Source organism: Euprymna scolopes, chromosome 21 (genome assembly GCF_053919585.1).
Source record: "Euprymna scolopes isolate OS-2025 chromosome 21, ASM5391958v1, whole genome shotgun sequence".
In the NCBI taxonomy this organism is placed as follows: domain Eukaryota; kingdom Metazoa; phylum Mollusca; class Cephalopoda; order Sepiida; family Sepiolidae; genus Euprymna; species Euprymna scolopes.
This window is the reverse complement of record NC_136502.1, coordinates 53,465,594-53,483,797: the sequence shown is the minus strand read 5'-3', so window position 1 is coordinate 53,483,797 and position 18,204 is coordinate 53,465,594. Positions and strand designations below refer to the sequence as shown.

General features: G+C 36.7%; 1 protein-coding gene across 1 annotated transcript in view; it reads left to right on the top strand.

Annotated features, from left to right (window-relative positions):
• Window positions 1–2,480: 2,480 nt before the first annotated feature.
• LOC145242356 (uncharacterized) overlaps window positions 2,481–18,204 on the top strand; it is a 40,567-nt gene continuing 24,843 nt past the window's right edge. Inside the window, exons 1-2 of the mRNA XM_080105362.1 lie at window positions 2,481–2,773; window positions 18,058–18,137. Coding sequence (XP_079961488.1) covers window positions 18,077–18,137 — 61 coding nt within the window. The 5' untranslated portion in view covers window positions 2,481–2,773; window positions 18,058–18,076. The remainder of the gene's footprint in view (window positions 2,774–18,057; window positions 18,138–18,204) is intronic.

Here is an 18,204-nt window from a genome sequence, read left to right as displayed (position 1 = left end):
GGTTTCTCGACCGGGTTGTGATGTGCAATGAAAAGTGGGTTCTTTATGACAACCGGCGACGCTCAGTTCAATGGTTAGATGCTGACGAAGCTCCACGACACTTGCCGAAGCCAGAGTTGCACCAAATGAAGGTCTTGCTGACTGTTTGGTGGTTTCGACCCGTCTCGTCCATTACAGTTTTTTTAATGCAGGCGAAACCATTACGGCGGAGAATTACTGTCAACAAATGGATGAAGTGTATCAGAAACTTCGACAACAACACCCAGCATTAGTTAACAGAAAAGACCCAATTCTCCTCCGCAACAATACCTGACCGCACGTTGCTAAACCGACCCTGAAGAAGGAGAACGAATTGGCTTACAAAACTCTGCCTCACCCGCCATGCTCTTCAGAGATCTCACCTACCGGCTACCACTTTTTCAAGCATCTCGACCACTGCCTGCGTGAGAAATGCTTCAAAATCCAAAGTGATATCAAAGACGCCTTCACCGACTTCATCCCTACCAAACCGCAAGACTTTTACGTTATTGACATAAATGCACTTGTTTTGCGTTGGCAAAAATGTGTTGATTCTGATGGTGCTTATTTTGATCAATGAATTTTTGTTTCAGCACTGATATGTTTATCTGAATTTAAAAGTTAAAAACCGCAAGAACTTTCTTGTCAACCTGATATATTGCTAATATATTGGGCGGTACCAATTTAAAAGATGAATTTGGCAGGCTACAACTTTGTACAGCTTTAATACATAAACCCAACTTATTTTTAATAAAAAATAAAATAAAATACATTTCTTTTAAATAGAATAGGTTCTTTAATAATTACCTTTTTTTATTTGTTTTCATTTTGTTTCCCCGTCATTCAATTTATTGTTTGTTTTTTTATTTGTTTTCATTTCTCCGTCATTCAATTTATTGGTTTCGTATATAGTCTTAGTTTTAGTCAGTTTACGTTTCTATATAAAACTTTACCGTGCATCAATGTTGTTTATATCGACGGAACATGTCAATATTACCAACAAACTGTTGAGGACGATATAAGTTACCAGTATTGCCTTAGGAAACAGACAACTCTCAACAAACGTTTGAACACTTTTCCTAAATATCACGTCTTTCATTAAATACATTGTTGGTATCGTTACAACCACTGTTCATCGTATCTCATGAGATGATACAATTCTTTTAGCACTTATTAATAGCGTGTTAGCCGAAAGCCTTGGTAGATTAAACCATTGCTAACAATACACACAAAAAACGTTTCACAGAAAAATCTTCAATACTCCATGGTTTCAAAATGTGAAATAAGTCAAACATGTATGGTCTCCCGTGAGTTCACAGTGAACTAGGCATAAAAAAATGATTAAGTTCAATGTTTGCTCTCCACTTCCCCCCCCCCCCGCTATTTAGCCTCTAAAGTCCCCAGGGAACATCAACTCATGGTTAAAATTAACAAACCGTGTAATTATTTACCTTAACATATGTAAATTTGAGTTCTGCACCATGCAAAAAAAAAAAAAAATGACTAAGTTCATCATTTGCCTCCCTCCATTTAGTCCCAAAAGTCCCCAAGGCCTTAACATATATAAATTTGAGTTCTGCACCATGCAAAACTGCTAAATAGACATACATAGAAAATGTTGGACAAATATGGTATGAGCTGTTCCACTTAACAAATTTACCGAATTTTCATTACTAACGATTACTATATTATCCAGTTGACTACTGCACACTCTTAACCCTTATCCTCAAGTGGTCTCTGAGCCTTGATAAGTGGTTATGTCTATGTAAAAAAAGTCCCTAAAACGGAGTGTTTTTATTAGCCCTAAAATAGACCCTGGGCCACACCCAAGAGTTAGCGCAAAGTACAGACAAACAAAATTTTATAGAAATCAGTTAGTTACAACTTTTCGGAAATTTTATAAAAACCCAAGGCATCAATGTTTTGAAATAAGCACAAAAGTGTCAATTTTAGCCATTTTAACCCGAAAAGCACCACTTTGGTGGGGGGGGGGCAACCGGAGTTTTCCCGGAAAATCCGTTCTGTCACTTGTTTTTACTCATATCATGTTTAATGTTTGTACAAAATTTCAAAAAAATCCAAGGCGTGAGAAAAGTGAAGACAGACGAACAGACGAACGGACAAGGGTGAATTTACAGGTCCACCCTCCTTTTGTTGAGGAACTAACAAACAAAAGTAAGGAAGAGATTAATCAACGAAACAGTGAGTTAAACATTTTTCTATTTTATCGTTTTTTTTAAAAATTATTATTCATATCACGCTACCTCACGAATTCAACTCAGATCTGTTTTACTCGAGTATCTTATCAATCAACAGTAAGAATTACGTTTTTGCACTTATTCCGTTATTATTATTATTATTATTATTATTATTATTATTATTATTATTATTATTTTATTTTATTTATTTATTTATTTGATTTTTAAGTGACACAGATTCTGGTTTACATGATTAAATAAAAAGGAAGACAATATTGTAAAAGAAGGGGAAAATAAAAGTGTTGAAAGCAGTTTAGTTGTTGGGTGGGAATAAGAGAGAGACGCAAGTAATTTTAATTGGTTGAAATAATAAAAGGGCTGAAGCTTTTTTCTTTCTTTCTTCATTTAAACGACATATGCCCCCCCCCCACACACAAACAACGAAATTGATAATTTAAAAGACAGTTTTTTCAGAAAAGCATCATTAAATTGACGGTACGATACGACACAGCATCCAATCGGATCAACCAATTCCATGAGGAAGCACAGATTTTAATGTAAGTATAAGGTGTATTTTTTTAAAAAAATAATTCTGGTTCAAATTTGAAATAGTAGCGCAGTCTAAATATCCGTTCTTCTTCTTGACAAAAAAAAAAAAAAAAAAAAAAAAAAAAACTTTCCTTCTAGCCAACATATTCATAATCACGTTGACATAATAGTTCTCGTTAGACCATCGAAGTAAAACACCGTTGAATCTGGTCGGTACCAGATGGGTATGGGTGATAATTTGGGAATACAGTCATTGTATGTAGGAGAATTTGAGACTTCCCTGCAAAAACCTAACGTCTTTATTTTCCCTGATAACGATATGCATGTGATTGTTTGTTAATTTAATATTCTCATGACACTTCATCCTTTGGAGGAATATGGTTCAACTCAGTCAAGGTCAATGCCGTCGGATTATATTATAATAATAACAACAAGAAGTTGCTTTTCAATTCGATAGTTAAGGAAACACAGTTTTAACAATAATTGGATACTTGTACGAGCCTTTTTCAAGTCTCACACAAAAACACATTCATATTTCAAGCTGTCATATACATACGCGCACACAAACATACGCGCCCACGTCCACACATGTACACATATTCACGTTCGCGTACATATACTCACATTCACGTGTATATACACACACGCTTACGTATACACATGTACTCACACACGCGAACACGAACGCACACATGGACGACGTCACTTCCGTTTTCTAAGGAAATACACATGCGCAAAATACACTCTGGAAACGAGTATAAAACAAGGAGACAAGCTGTTTCTAATCCTCCTTTTAGGACTAGCTCTCGGCCAGAGAGGTTGGGCTAACCAACCGCCTCCCTTTTGGGAGGCGCACGCTCGCGCGCGTCAACACCCCTGCGACTATGTATGGGGCACGAGTTAACAAACTGTATGTATACATTCTCACTCTTTCTCTCTCCATCTACTACTGGTCACTAAGAACACCTTCGCGTAGCTGACTACTAACTGATGACAACTCTTATATCCTCTTCTTTGTCTACACGCTGGACTACCATTCTCAATTTTCCTACAACATTTATTTCTCTTCCCACGCGTGAACAAACAATAGTGACCTGAACTTGAGATGAAAACACATTTCCTTTTCTTGCTACAACACCAGTCCTGCAACGAACATTGGTTACATACGCGCGGACATGTTATAACTAAAACGTTCATTTCTTTCAACAGCAAATAAACAACGTTTATCTTATCCATTAATTGAGTCTTTGTTTCCTTCAATTCCCATTCGTTTCATTATTCTTTTGTAACGGGATTGGGGTATTTATATATCCTAGTCCCCTACATACTCATGATATAAAATAATTGGATACTCATAATATGAAACTGTTGACAAAGTATGTTCAGTTATTTCTCTTTAAAGATATTTAAGTTATCTTCGCTGAATTATTAGTTGCAATATTGGAGAATGAACATTTCAATGTTAAAGTATAAAAACGAGTATCACGTACATATGGTGAGATTCGAAATCGTGTCTTTGTCTCCTTCCAGGTGGGTGGACTTGTTACATATTAGGGACCCGACGTCAGCATCGATTAAGTTAGCTAGTGTGTATTTGAATAAAAGTCACATTAACTCCATGATGATAACATATTTGTAAAACAGAATCGTTCCCACAGTTGAATGAAAGATGGGTGACAAGTAAGGAGCAAGAGGTTAAACGGTAGACATGACAGTGTTAAACGATCAGAAATGACACCACATTTTCGAGCTAAAGAAAACTAAGGTTTCCATATCAGTCTCTCATTGGAAGCCACACATACGAGACACGGCCCATGATGTAGAAAACTGATAGTCTCAGCGAATGTCACTTCGATGTCACTCATTTATTAAGTTAGAAAGTTAACTTTGAGAAGTGAATAATTATTAAGATAACATGTAGAATAGAAAGACGAAGTCTCATTCTAACATTTATAACAATTTTATTGATTACCATCGTTAAGTAAAAGAGGAATAGAAACGAGGAGAGTGTTGGCAATAGAAGCACATGAGTATGAACGAAGACAAAAAGGTTAGGAAGTTCCATTTAGAAGAAAATTAATGTGTAGATGTTGAAGTCAGGGTATAGTGGTAGCCATGATGAAGTACATAGCTTCTTGTTTAAGCCAAAGACCCGGCGTGGTTCTGTTGTAGCTCAAGAGAGAAATATGGGGTTGGTTGGAGCCATGTGGAGTTGTCGGTAGCATGTCAGGACCTAGGAAAGGGGAAGTAGTTGCGTTCAGTCTTTTCATTAACTCTATCACGTGCTCAAATTGTCTGAGAGATGACTTCTGATTGGGCAAGCAAGAAGAGGGTGAATGCTTGCAAATAATCAGCACTGAGCTTATAAATCAAACGCAGATTCAAAGTGTTAAACTGCGAGGTGTCGAGACTGTATTGTTGTTGTGCTTATTGTAACCGGGTTTGTAACAAGCATTACTCTTTCTATCCAGAATTAGTTCTCTCCTAATAAACCATATATGTTAACTCCCAGCTAACGTCACTTTGTGTCTTTCCTGTATGAAATAAATTTTATTCGTCTAACAACATTGATGACGAATCACAGGCAGAAGAAAAGAATAAAGCAAGAAGCGAATCATGCTACGAACACTGGACGAGACAACGATCATAAAAAGAAAAGGAAAACGTGTAAATGGCTAGCACGTATGAAATACGCCGCATGTGTGTGTATAAACCGACATTTATTTCGTTGATTTTTCATTGATGAAAATATTACACACGTGTTCCACTGTTTCACCTATAATAGTTCTACGTTTTGACAGTTTCTACGGCGCTCAGGCGTTCACGGTCAGATATCTGATTTATTATTTTTTTTGTTTTTGTTTTTTCTTTTTTTTGTTACATTGAAGTCACCACTTATCAAGGCCCTGAGGCCATTCGGGGATCAAGTTTATTGCGTGTACAGTAATCAATGGGACAATATCGTAGTAATCGTTAGTAATGGAGATCTGATAAAATGTTTTACTTAAGGGGGCGGTTCATCAGGAACTTGTTTATGTTGGACTTGAAGACATCTAAGTTGTAGTCAGGTGAGAAACAGGCAAACGGAAGAGAGTTTCACAGGCGTGCAATTCTAAGAAAGAAGCTTTGTTCATGGAATCTACGTTTTGATTAAGGCACAGATAAAGAGTGAGGAAAATAACTGACAGTGGTTTCAGCTAGACGGGTGTTTTTCGTGAAAGATTGGTTAGGGGGGACCAGAGATTGGAGCTTAGACGAGCACCTGCCATAGAAATTACGATAAAACAACGACAGGCTCGCAACGTCCCTTCTGTGGGAGAGAGGTTGCAGGGAAGAGAAAAGGGCATCTCCCACAAGGCTATGAAGTCTATTTTATACTATGTTAAGGCGGGATAGGCTGTCTTTAGCAGCTCCTGTTCAGATATAGTAGCAGTACTCCATCCTTGGATGTACTTGGCTTTTATATAGATAGAGAATTGCATCAGCAGTGAGATATCTTCTGGAACGGTAGAAGGATCCCACCATTTTCTCAGCGACCTTGGCAATAGATTTGATGAACGTGTTCCATTTCAGATCAGGAGTAAAGGTCAAGCCCAGAAACTTGTCAAAACATGGAGTCTCCCAAAGACGAGAGCCATCCATTTCAATTGATGCCAGATGATGTCAGAGTGTTGGTGATGTAAAGATAGAAGCTTGGTTTTAGATTCATTAAAAGTAACCAGCCACCTCTTCCCTCATTGTACCACGCACTCAAGATCAGAGGAAAGAGAAACAGAGAGAACTTTGTCATTTACGGCCTTTGATGTGTTGCCATAGATGTTCGTGTCATCAGCATAAATGTCAACGAATGATTTAAGTATATGTTTTGGGAGATCATTGATGTAGATCAGGAAGAGAGTTGGGCCCAGGATGAACCCTTCCGGGGCACCAGCATTAATACTGTAGAAATATCCTTCACCAATAAATGTACAATCTTTGTTTTTATTTATTTATTATGCCATTTTCTACTGGTCCGGCACTTCTATCAACAGTAGTTCCCAGAAAATGCGAGCGAAATTGTATTTAATAGCCGAGATAATATTTTCGTGAAATTATCCGGGCAATACCTGAATTTCGATAGTGTTTGGGTCATTTAACTAAATTGCAATTTCTTGGGTCTGTTCACACAGAAGTTAGCATTTTCTTTCGTCTGTCATGCGTAATTTTGAAATTGCATTCCTTTGGTTTGTCATGTGAGAGAATATAATTAGATCCTAAAAGAGCTGATGTGGAATCGTGTTTTCTAAAATGATTTTAAAAAAGAAAAGAAAAAAGCAGAGATATGTAATTTAATTATTGAAAAACGAAATTGAATGAGAAGAAAAACATTGTTTCTCTCGTCATGTGCTGGCTTTGTGCCGTCGCTTGTCACCCGAGATGAGCTGATTAAACGTTGTTGACTGACCTTTTCTGCAGAATTTCAGAAAAATAAAACGGGAATTAAAAAAACAAAAACAAAAAACAGGTATAAATTCGGTTTGTGTGTGTGTATGTGTGTATGTGTATGTGTGTGTGTGTGTGTGTGTGTGTGTGTGGAAGAGAAAGAGATGTTATTTTCTAAATTGAGAATTGAGATAAGGAGCAGATAACCAGAGGTGTCTGTAACACCCAATGTAATTTTTTTTCTTCTTGCGACTGACTAGTAAGTCCTTGTTCGCTCGCTCGAACACTTTAGGTCATTTCTATTATTGAAATGAACAAGCGTATGGTTGCAAGAAAAATACAGACGACCGAGTAAGGTTAAATATATATATATTTTTTTATTTCTCACCAAATCAGAGATTTAAGGCGTCGTCGTTATGATGGCTGGTCGGGCGTTGAGATGAACTCGTCAACATCAAAATTTCTTTAGGTTCGGTTGGGTGCGGAGCGGTGATGGCAGAAATGTGGCTTAGCGTGTGTGGCGATCCTTGTTAGCTGATGTCACTTAGCGCAGGGTTGGTGAGAGGTGATGATTTAGTATCAGCCGAAGAAGGAAAGGGCTTGTATCAGGATCGCGGGTGAGATGGTAGTGGTGGGCGATGCTGGCTGTGCATAGTAAGCTCCGCGTCTGATGTCGTTGGCGAGGGGTCGGATGCTGTTTGAAGACGGAACGAGTTCACAGCGCGCCACGCTAGAGCCGATTTGTCGGTTGTCAAAAAGGCTGGTAGTTTCATAGTCATGGAGCGGACGTAGTAAGGAGCAAAGAAAGTTTTTTTAATTGCTGGCTTGAGTTTGCTTTTTGATTGTGTTTGTTTTTTATGCTATAATGTGTTGTATTGAACCGTCTGTTTGGTGTATGCATCCATGTGTTATATCGATTTGAAGCTGATAAAATTGTGAATATAATCTAGTCGATGTTGTGAGGTTGCAATGTTTTGTGAATTATATATTGGTGTTTATATGCTTAGGAGTTACGTTTACTGTGATGTTTGCGTTTTGTATTTTTCTTCTTTTTTTTTTTTGCTGTGCGGCTTTCTCTGACGGTTTTCTTTGTTGAAGTAAGATGCGAGTTATTTTAATGATGTGTGTATCTAAAGAAATGGGATTTGAAGTTGTCATGTGTTTTTATTGTGTTCATTTACGTTGTACCGACGAACAGATTTGTCCTAGCGTCGCCATTGCTGGTTTTCGGTTTATTCATGGAGATATGGATGGATATGTGATATAACATTATTATCTCATTCGATGCGTTCATTTCTAACACGTTTTTTTGGGGAAGTAGATCTTTGGTCTCCGCTCCAATCACGTCACCTGTCGCTAGATACATTTCCATTTGCCGCCAGATTATCCTGAAGTCTACTAATGTAACCTTCGCCAATATTCATACCAGTTAACTTAATCGCTACTTTCTGGCGTAGAGTTTCAAATATAAAACAATATGATGTAATAATCTGATACAGTGAGAGAGGAAAGCTCTCTCCTCTCCTGAGATGGCAGTAAGAGAAAGAGACAGAAGATGTAATAAGTTGATACAGTGGTAAGGGAGAACCCACTCCTCCTGAGGTAACAGAGAGGGTGAGTTTGAAGAGTACCGGATTGTCTTGCTAGATTCTCGACACAATATAATTAGCTGCATTTTGTAGCCAAGAGACTTTTAGGAGATTGCATAATAGCACCCCTAATAAAATAATTAATTGTTGAACATAAAAGCACGGAATAAATAACTAAAACTTTTTTAAACAAATTAACGAAAATATTTATTTAGGCAGCAGAAAGTGACGAGCATGTCCGAGTAAAGAAAGAAGGAATAGCAAGTTTTTTGGGTCAGCTTGTGTAGTTAGTCTCAGGTTGGCACTTGGCAGCAGTTATCTTCAGTGAAAATGGTCGATGTTGAAATGTTGACTGGATAGGCACGAAAGAAAAAGAGAGACGTGTCTGGCTTCGTTGCTGGTTAAATTACTTCTGCTCGCTGACTGTCGTTTCCAAAAGGACCTAAAATGTCCCTTAACGGACAGATGAATTAGTGTGTGGCCGAATCATTCAGCGGGAGAGGGGGGTATTGATTCACAAGAGAAAATAGACAATTATTTGTGACTGTTACAGACTCATTACTGCTCATTTCTGCTTGTCATCGGACTCCACTTCGTTAAGAGACAACCCCTAGACTTAAGGGTTAAACTGTCAAAAGAAAAATCGTCCGGACTTTTTAATCGAGCCAATGAAAAAACACTTCGAGTAGAAATTTTTTTATGCAAGATCTACTCAGAATAATTATTTTGCCCCCCCCCCCTCGTCCGTTCCTCCGTTAGCCTGTCCGCACTTTTCGCAATAACTACACCTTGGAATTTTTGGAAATTTTGCATAAACATTAAACATGATATGAGTAAAAAAAAATAACAGAACGAATTTTCCGGGAAAAACTCCGGTTGTCATCCTAGGAGTGTTTTTCTGGTTTAAATGGCTAGAATTGACACTTTTGTGCTTATTAAAAACAATTGATGCCTTGCATTTTATAAAACTTTTTGATAAGTTGTAACTAACTGATTTCTATAAAATTTTGTTTGTCTATACTTCACATTAACTCTTGGATGTGCCCCAGAATCTCTTTTAGGGCTAATAAAAAATACTCCATTTTGGAGACTATTTTACCATATTTGTCCAACATTTTCTGTGTGTGTCTATTTAGCAGTTTTGCATGGTACTGAACTCAACTTTAAATATGTTAAGACCTTAGGGACTTTTGGGGCAAAATGGGGGGGGGGGCAAATGATGAAATTAGTCATTTGTTTTTTTGCATGGTGCAGAATTCAAATCTACATATGTTAAGGCCTTGATGTCTCCTGGGGACTTTTGGGGCTAAATGGCGGGGGGAGGACGAACGCTGAACTTAGTCATTTTTTTATGACTAGTTCACTGTGCACTCACGTGAACCATGCATGCTTTATTTGTTTAATATAATTTTTGTGCTTGAAATTGACCTCAACTTCTCAGTTTGATGACCAGTGCCGAACGATTGCCCTCATAATCATTGACAACGTGAACTGAATGGTAATTTAATGGGGCGTGATCCTTTGATATCTACGGTCTTTTCATCAGAGCTGCGACCTTTTTGTGAACTGGTACCAACTGACCACATGAAATTCAGGAATGGCCAAAGTTAGTGATGTCACAAGGAGGAGTAAGAAGTACAGTAGGTATGAAACTAATAAAGGCGGAATTTTCGACGCCTATAACAAATAATAACACATAAAACTTGTAAAATAAAATTGATTCATTGTAATCTTTGCTGTATTCTCAAGAATTAGATTTTTTAAAAAATTTCGTCTTTTTTTAACTTTTCGTCAAACCGCCACCAACCCCCAATATTTCCTCCTGTATCAGAAAACACGCTATGTGATATACAAATATTTGTACGTGATGTTGCCAAGATAATCAAAAACCTTGATTCCAGTAAAGCAACAGGCCCTGACGGTATTCCAATTATAGTACTCAAAAAAACTTAAACCAGAACTAGCGCCCATACTTACAAAACTGTTTAAATATTGTCTTAAGGAGAATTGCTTCCTATCACCCTGGAAAATCTCATCAGTATGCCTTGTATGTAAGAATTCAGGTGATCGCTCATCCCCCCTCCCAGTACAGGCCAATAAGTCTCCTGTGCGTCATGAGTGAGTTGCTGGAATCTGTGTTAAATACAGAAGTAATCAACCATCTAAACAAAAATAACCTTCTTAGTGATAGTCAATATGGTTTCCGTTCTGCTAGATCTACAGCAGATGTGCTTACAGTTATATCTCATAGAATTAGCAAATCTCTCGACGGAGGCAACCTTTTTAGGGCTATTGCTCTTGACATATTAAAGGCCTTTGATAGGGTATGGCATAAAGGTTTACTTCATAAGATCTCTAGCTATGGTATAGCTGGAAATGTCTTCTCAATTATTAAATCATTTCTTTCTGATAGGTTCATAAGAGTAGTAGTTGAGGGGCAAAAATCAGAAGCTCACAGTATTAATGCTGGAGTCCTCCAGGGGTCCATCCTGGGCCCAACTCTTTTCCTGATCTACATTAATGATATTCTAAATCACACCCTTACATCATTCGTAGACATTTATGCTGATGACACTACCATTTATGGTAGCACATCTAAGACAGTAAACGACCAAGTTCTCTCCGATTATCTCTCCTCTGATCTTGAGCACGTGGCACAATGGGGAAAGGAGTGGTTGGTTACTTTTAATGCATCTAAAACCAATCTTCTCTCTTTATATAATCAGCACTCTGATCCACATCTGGCATCAATTGAAATGAATGGCTCTTGTCTTCAGGAGGCCTCAAGTTTTGACAAGCTTCTGGGCTTGACCTTTACTCCTGATCTTAAATGGAACACGTATATCAAATCTGTTGCCAAGACCGCTGGAAAAATGATGGGTCTTTCTATCGATCCAGTAGATATCTCACTACCGATGCAATTCTCTATCTATATAAGAGCCAGGTACATCCAAGGATGGAATACTGTTGCCACATCTGGGCAAGAGCTGCTAGAAAGGACTTGTCCTGCCTTTATAAAGTTCAAAATAGATTTCGTAGCCTCGTAGGAGATGTCTTTTTCTCTTCTCTGCAACCTCTATCTTACAGAAGAGATGTTGCGAGCTTGTCTCTGATGTATCGTTATTTTCATGGAAAGTGCTCGACTGAGCTTCAGTCTATGGTCCCCCCTCGCCAAACTTTCACAAGAAACACTCGTCTAGCTGAAAACACTATCAATAATTCCCCCCCACTCTTTATCTGTGCCTAAACCTAAACGTGGAGTCCATGAACAAAGCTTCTTTCTTAGAACTGCACGCCTGTGGAATTGTCTTCTGTTTTCCTGCTTTCCGGCTGACTACAATATGGTTGTCTTCAAGTCTAATGTAAAAAAGTTCTTGATGAGCCGTTCCATATAAGTTAACAAATTTACCGAATTGATTACAATATTGTCCAATTTCTACTGTAACTCTTTAACCCTTATCCTCGAGTGGCCTCTTGGCCTTGATAATGTGGTGATGCCTGTGTAAACCCCCCCCCAAAAAACTGGTGAATTTTCAAAAAGTATCCCAAAACGCTAAAACCGGTGAAAATGAAACCTAATGTTATTTCTACGTAAATACGTAGAAATAAGATTTAACGATGAAAGCAACGCGATTTTTAAAATTGTCTCAAAAATCAATTTCGTTAATTTTTAAAGACTTCTTTTAAAAAAGCTGAATAATATATAAACTGAATCAAAATAATATACAAAAAAAAATCTCATCCCCCCTCCCCCCCCCGTATGTGATCTTATGAATTATTTTGGGAGGAGATTTCCATCTTAGTTTTTTTTACATATTAAAATATACTGGAATAATGAACTAAATTATATATTTAATTTTGGGTTCTTATCATTACCGATTTATTCGATTTTTGTCGACTTTTCGGAAATTTTTTTTAGAAAATATATTCAAATTATTAAAGTTTTACGAAAAACATTATTTATGATTTACATTTTAAAATTTTCGTATGTGAAATATTTCCGAAATAATTTCTTACTTTTAAAGACTGAAGTTTTTAGAGTCCGTGAAAACAAAACAAAACACACACACACACACACACACACACACACACACACACACACACACACACACACACACACACACATTTGTGTGTGTGTGTGTGTGTGTGTGTGTGTGTTGTTTTTTTTTAATAAAAAAAAAAAACGTGGAAGATTGCATTATTATGAATAAACAGACAACCTTATTGCTAATAATAAATTAATAAAATCGATTCCATTTTATGGCAATGAGTAAGTAAAAAATATATTTAGAAATCGAACGTGAATAATTTTTCTATTGTAAATGAATTTGTTATTCTTCGTATTTCTTCACTAATAAAAATCGTTGCGTAACCTATATTACTTGGTTTTTTTTTCATTGTTAACACAAAACTGTAATTTCTAAACGAAGTAACTGAAACAATTATGAGTTCAGAATTAATTAAATTTCTTTATTCATGGCTGATTTTACAATCATTTAATCTACTATATAATAAAAATGATTGCAGAAATTCTGCTCTGGACCAAAATACCGTAGGTTTACAACACCATATGCCAAATACACATTTATTATGTCAATATTATTAGCCATTACCTAATGTAAGTTTGGAATGCCATTTTAAGCACATTTGATCGTTATAATAAAATCCTACATTTCATCCTAGGAGCAACATCATCACAACCGCAACATCTTTTGAGTGATAGTTCCTATTTTTCCCTCCAAATCTTTTACTGGCCCCATTCATCACCGGGACTATATACGCATCTTATAACTATTTTTCTTTGGCACCCTTCCAGCCTGGTTTATACACATATGTATACCATTACCTTTCCAGTTACCGATTACAAAATAATATATTCTCTATCCGAAATATCCGGCTTTTCTCATTGACTGAAAACTGACAGATCCATTAATCAGGATTTCACGACTAAATAAAAAACGAATGTGTCAGACCTTTATAAACATGGCGCCTCTCTATACACGAAACCATCGTTTTACAAATATTAAACCAACACCAACAAATATTAACCTCTCATATTCGTAAATTTACCTAATAATACCCTTACCGTTACCTACACAGACGGTGTCACCACGAAACTAACCCTCTTTAAAAAAAAAAAAACACCCCTGATACAAAATTATATTTACGGTTAGTATTGTTTTCTTTTTTACTTTGACTCTCTGTACCAAACAGTCAAAGATGCTATTTTTTTCTGTTTATTTTTTTTTTACTTTGTTTTGTAACAGATCGTCCACTTTTCCATGTTAATTTTTTTTTTTACTTGGCATTCTTTCCCGTACCCAGCCTAAAAAAGACAATCCCTGAAAACAATACCATAACAATTTACTGTTAGCATTGTTTATTTTTTTCCTACTTCGATTCTCCATACCAGACAATCAACAATGCTATTTTCTTTTCTTTTTCTATACACAGTTAACTATATTGCTTGACTCTAACATTCAATCATAACCGTAAATTGACATTTTATGTACTTCAAATTCTCCTTATGTGTTATTTTGAAGCCTTTAAACCCTCTATTCCTTACTATTTGCAAAGTGCGTGCGTATATGCATCCGTGTGTTTCTGTGTATGTGTGTGCATCCTTGTGTTTATTTTTGTGTATGCATGATTGCATGGGTGCGTTTTTTTTCTGTGCGCATGAGTTTTTTTCTCTGTGTGCATGCGCGCCTGTGTGTTTTTACGCTTGTGTGTGTTTGTGTGTGCGTGTTTGTGTCTTTTTGTGTGTGCATGTGTGTGCTCTTTGCACATGTGTGTATTGTTTGCGCGTGTGTGCTTTTGTACATTTGTGTTCAATGCGCATTTTTGTGCGTGTTTGTTTGTGTGTGTGCGTGTGCTCATGCATGTGTGCGTGTATATGCTCATGCATGTGTGTGTGTGTGTGTGCGTCCGTGTGGGTGTGCATGTGTGTTTTTTATGCGTGTGTGTATTTTTTGGTGTGTGCTCCCTGTGTGTCTGCGTTTGTGTTTATGTGTGTGTTTTTTTGTGTGTATTTTTTGTGTGTGGGTGTATGTTCTTTTCCTGCGTGAGAGTTTTTGCTTGTGCTACCGTGTGTGTTTGCGTGTGTGCGTGTGTGTATATGTGCGTGTTTTTTGTGTTAGCGTGTGTGTGTGTGCGCGTGTATGTGTTTTTGTGTGTGCGTGTGTGTGTTTCTTTCTCTGCATCTCTCTCTCTCTCTCTCTCTCTCTCTCTCTCTCTCTCTCTCTCTCTCTCTGAGATACAAATTAATCTAATACTTGCATAAACCATTATCAGGCACGGCAACGCGTAGCCGGGCGGGTACAGCTAGTATTAAATAAAAGAGTTACTTTCAGTTTATAATTCCATGCAAAAATTTGGATTGAAAATATGTTTCCGATAAAGTTTATTTAAGATTTAGTTAAAATTTAAATAATGCTTACTTAATAATTGTGGATACATGGGGCTTGATGTAATAAAAAAAAAATAGACGAATTTAATAAAAATATTTTAAATATTATTTTTTCGGGCTACAAATTGATATTACGATATTGAAAATTAATAAATTGCTATCAACAAAGAAAGTTTATCACTTAGAACCATCTATAGAAACCGGAAGATAATTGTTTTATTTGTTGTCTGCTCAACGTGACACTTTTTTCTGGATATACACATCTACATATATATGTCTTTTTTTAAAATCATATTTTAAACCAAAAATATGACTGTTATGTTTCACTTGACTAATAACTGAACCAAAAGTTTTTTCCTACATTTTTTTAATTTTAATGTGGCCTGATTCTTCTTATATTTACAAAAGTCTGCCGCCATTAATATTTTTCTCATTTTTTAAGCTTTTGTTATTTTGCGATGTTCAAATCAAATATCGCGGGTTTATGAAGTGTAAAATAAATAATATTTATATGGGATTTTAACTCTGATCCTTCTTCAATATATGCTAAAAAATTATGATGAATTACTTTCAGTTTACTAGTTTTTACTTATATTTTTGTTATGGATGTCGAAAATTAGTGTCATACTTAGGGATTCAGTCACACTTCAGTCTAAAATAACATCGTACACACTTAATTTTGAAACAACATTTGGTTGCCACACGTAAGTTTAAACATTAAACATTGGTTTGTCACACTTAAGTTATTAAGAGAAGTTTTTGTGGTTTGACACACATAATTTTGAAATAGCATTTTTTTTTTCGTGTGTCACGCGCAAGTTTGAAATAGCATTTTCAGTTTGGCATATATTTCTATTACCCTCCGTCGTCTGACAATCAGTCTGTTTCGTTTTAATTTGTCGTGTTGAGTTGTGAATATACTTATCTGAGAAAGTGTAGGAAATGTATCCTCTTCCAGATAAACTCGACGCGAAAATAACGACCTGGAAAAAAATAAAAGCATGAAATAAAAAGGAGTGGGGGTAAAGAATGAAATATAAAGGTCTTGTTTCAAAACGAAGAAGAGATTTTATTTACAATAAAATTAGTTGCAAATTTTCCCATTTGCATTAAATTCAAAGAATGCCAAGGTAACATATAATGAAAAAAATAATGCTGGTTCTTATAATGAAGATGTCGTATCCATGAACGAATACAATATAATTCAAAAAGTAGTTCCTAATCTCTCTCTCATAAGCAATAAATTACAGGAACGTACTCACAAATTGATGACCGTCAGGCTTGTGCCTTTTTCTCTTTTTCTCTTTTTCTCATTTAAAAGTCCTTTAAAAATTTCTCGCCTTCCATTTACGTGCAAACCGTAGCCACGTAAAATAGTCTTTTTAAAAAATTACACTTCTTCCAAATACGTGCAAACCGTAGCATCGTAAAATAAAGTCTTCAGAAGTTCACTTTCAGCACGTCCGGGTATTCTTGTCGGGTTAATACTTCTTTGGAGGAGGCTCGTCAAAATTCCTTGTCTATGCCAGGCAATGAATCCACGTCCAATATCCTCGTCGCCGGAATTTCAAAAGAGGTGGAATTTCGCACTGGGCTCGTGACGTCATCAAGGAGCTAGCATTTCCCTTTTTTTCAAATTAAAGGGAGTTTTGTACAAATCCAAAATATACGAAACTAAGAATCATAAAGGATACGAAATACAGAAAATCAAATATAAGAACCAGAATATAAATAATAAATGTAAACAGGGGGATGCACTATCATTGGTACAAAAACAATTCCAACAAAAGAGGGATAATTGAGTGTGATAGAGTTGTTAGAGAATGAATAGAGAGATAGAGAGAGAGAGGGGGAGAGTGTGAATCATAGTGTAGACACGTTGACCGGAAGTCAAGATCAGCTGATTTGATTGCGTGTGAGTCATATGATCAGGTTAGCTGGGGTGGGGAACGAACGCTGACGTGGTAGAAATAAGACCTAGAAGAAAAAAACAACACAGGCCAAATTCACTTTCAAATCTGCTGCGAACAAACTGGAAGGTGAATAAAAAAACTATAGAACCAATTTCTTGTCTTGGAGTGAAATAAATCTTCGTCCCCAAAAACAGGTATCAAGTCTCCCTCCCAGACGAGAATTTCCAGATGAACCAACGAAATGGCAGAAGGTATGTTGAAGATACATGACATGTCACACACATATTCACACTTAACAGCATATGAACATATGTAATAGAAAGACCACTAGACGATCACACACACACACACACACACACACACACACACAACATGACATTAACTCTGATAATTAAACACTCAATCCTTTATAAATAGACAATACAACAAATGCTCATTTTATGATACGACAACGTAACAGAGTTACTTGCCCTTGTCATCTGCTTGGTTGACCTTCTTTCATTTTTTTATTTTGGCCTTTGAGGAGGGTTTGTCCGTTCCGGCAGATGCTACAATCCAAGACCATATGTGGGGGCAGCCCCACATATAAGACCATTGCTCTTGTAGCAATCAGTTATTGGTCAATGTAGGGGAAACCGTTCTTACCAATTGTCACTATCCAGTTTCCCTACTCCCTGGAGAGCTGGCCCCCTTGTCCCCCCAATCTCTCCACATTAAAATACGTCCTTGTGCCTAATTTGCTCAGGTGGGGAAGCAAATAATTTTTTTTTCTTCTTTCATGTTCTTTTTTTTTACGTTTGTTTATGTTTGTATTCTCGGGGAAAAAGTCTCTTCATATCTAAAAACGGTTTCGATTAATAATCCTTATTTACTGGTGATGGCATATCTTAAGCCCCCCCCCCTCGATTAAAAAAAAATTGTTTCCTTAATATTTGTTATTGTTTCTTTTCAACTTGCAGCAAACCCTCAAGAAACACGATGCTTAAACTGGCCATTCTTGTCGCACTCTTTCTTTTAGCCACGGCACGTCACTTTCCGAGTAAGTGCAAGTTTTATTTCTTACGAAATCCACTTTTTATAATCATGAATAATGTCAGCAATCGGTT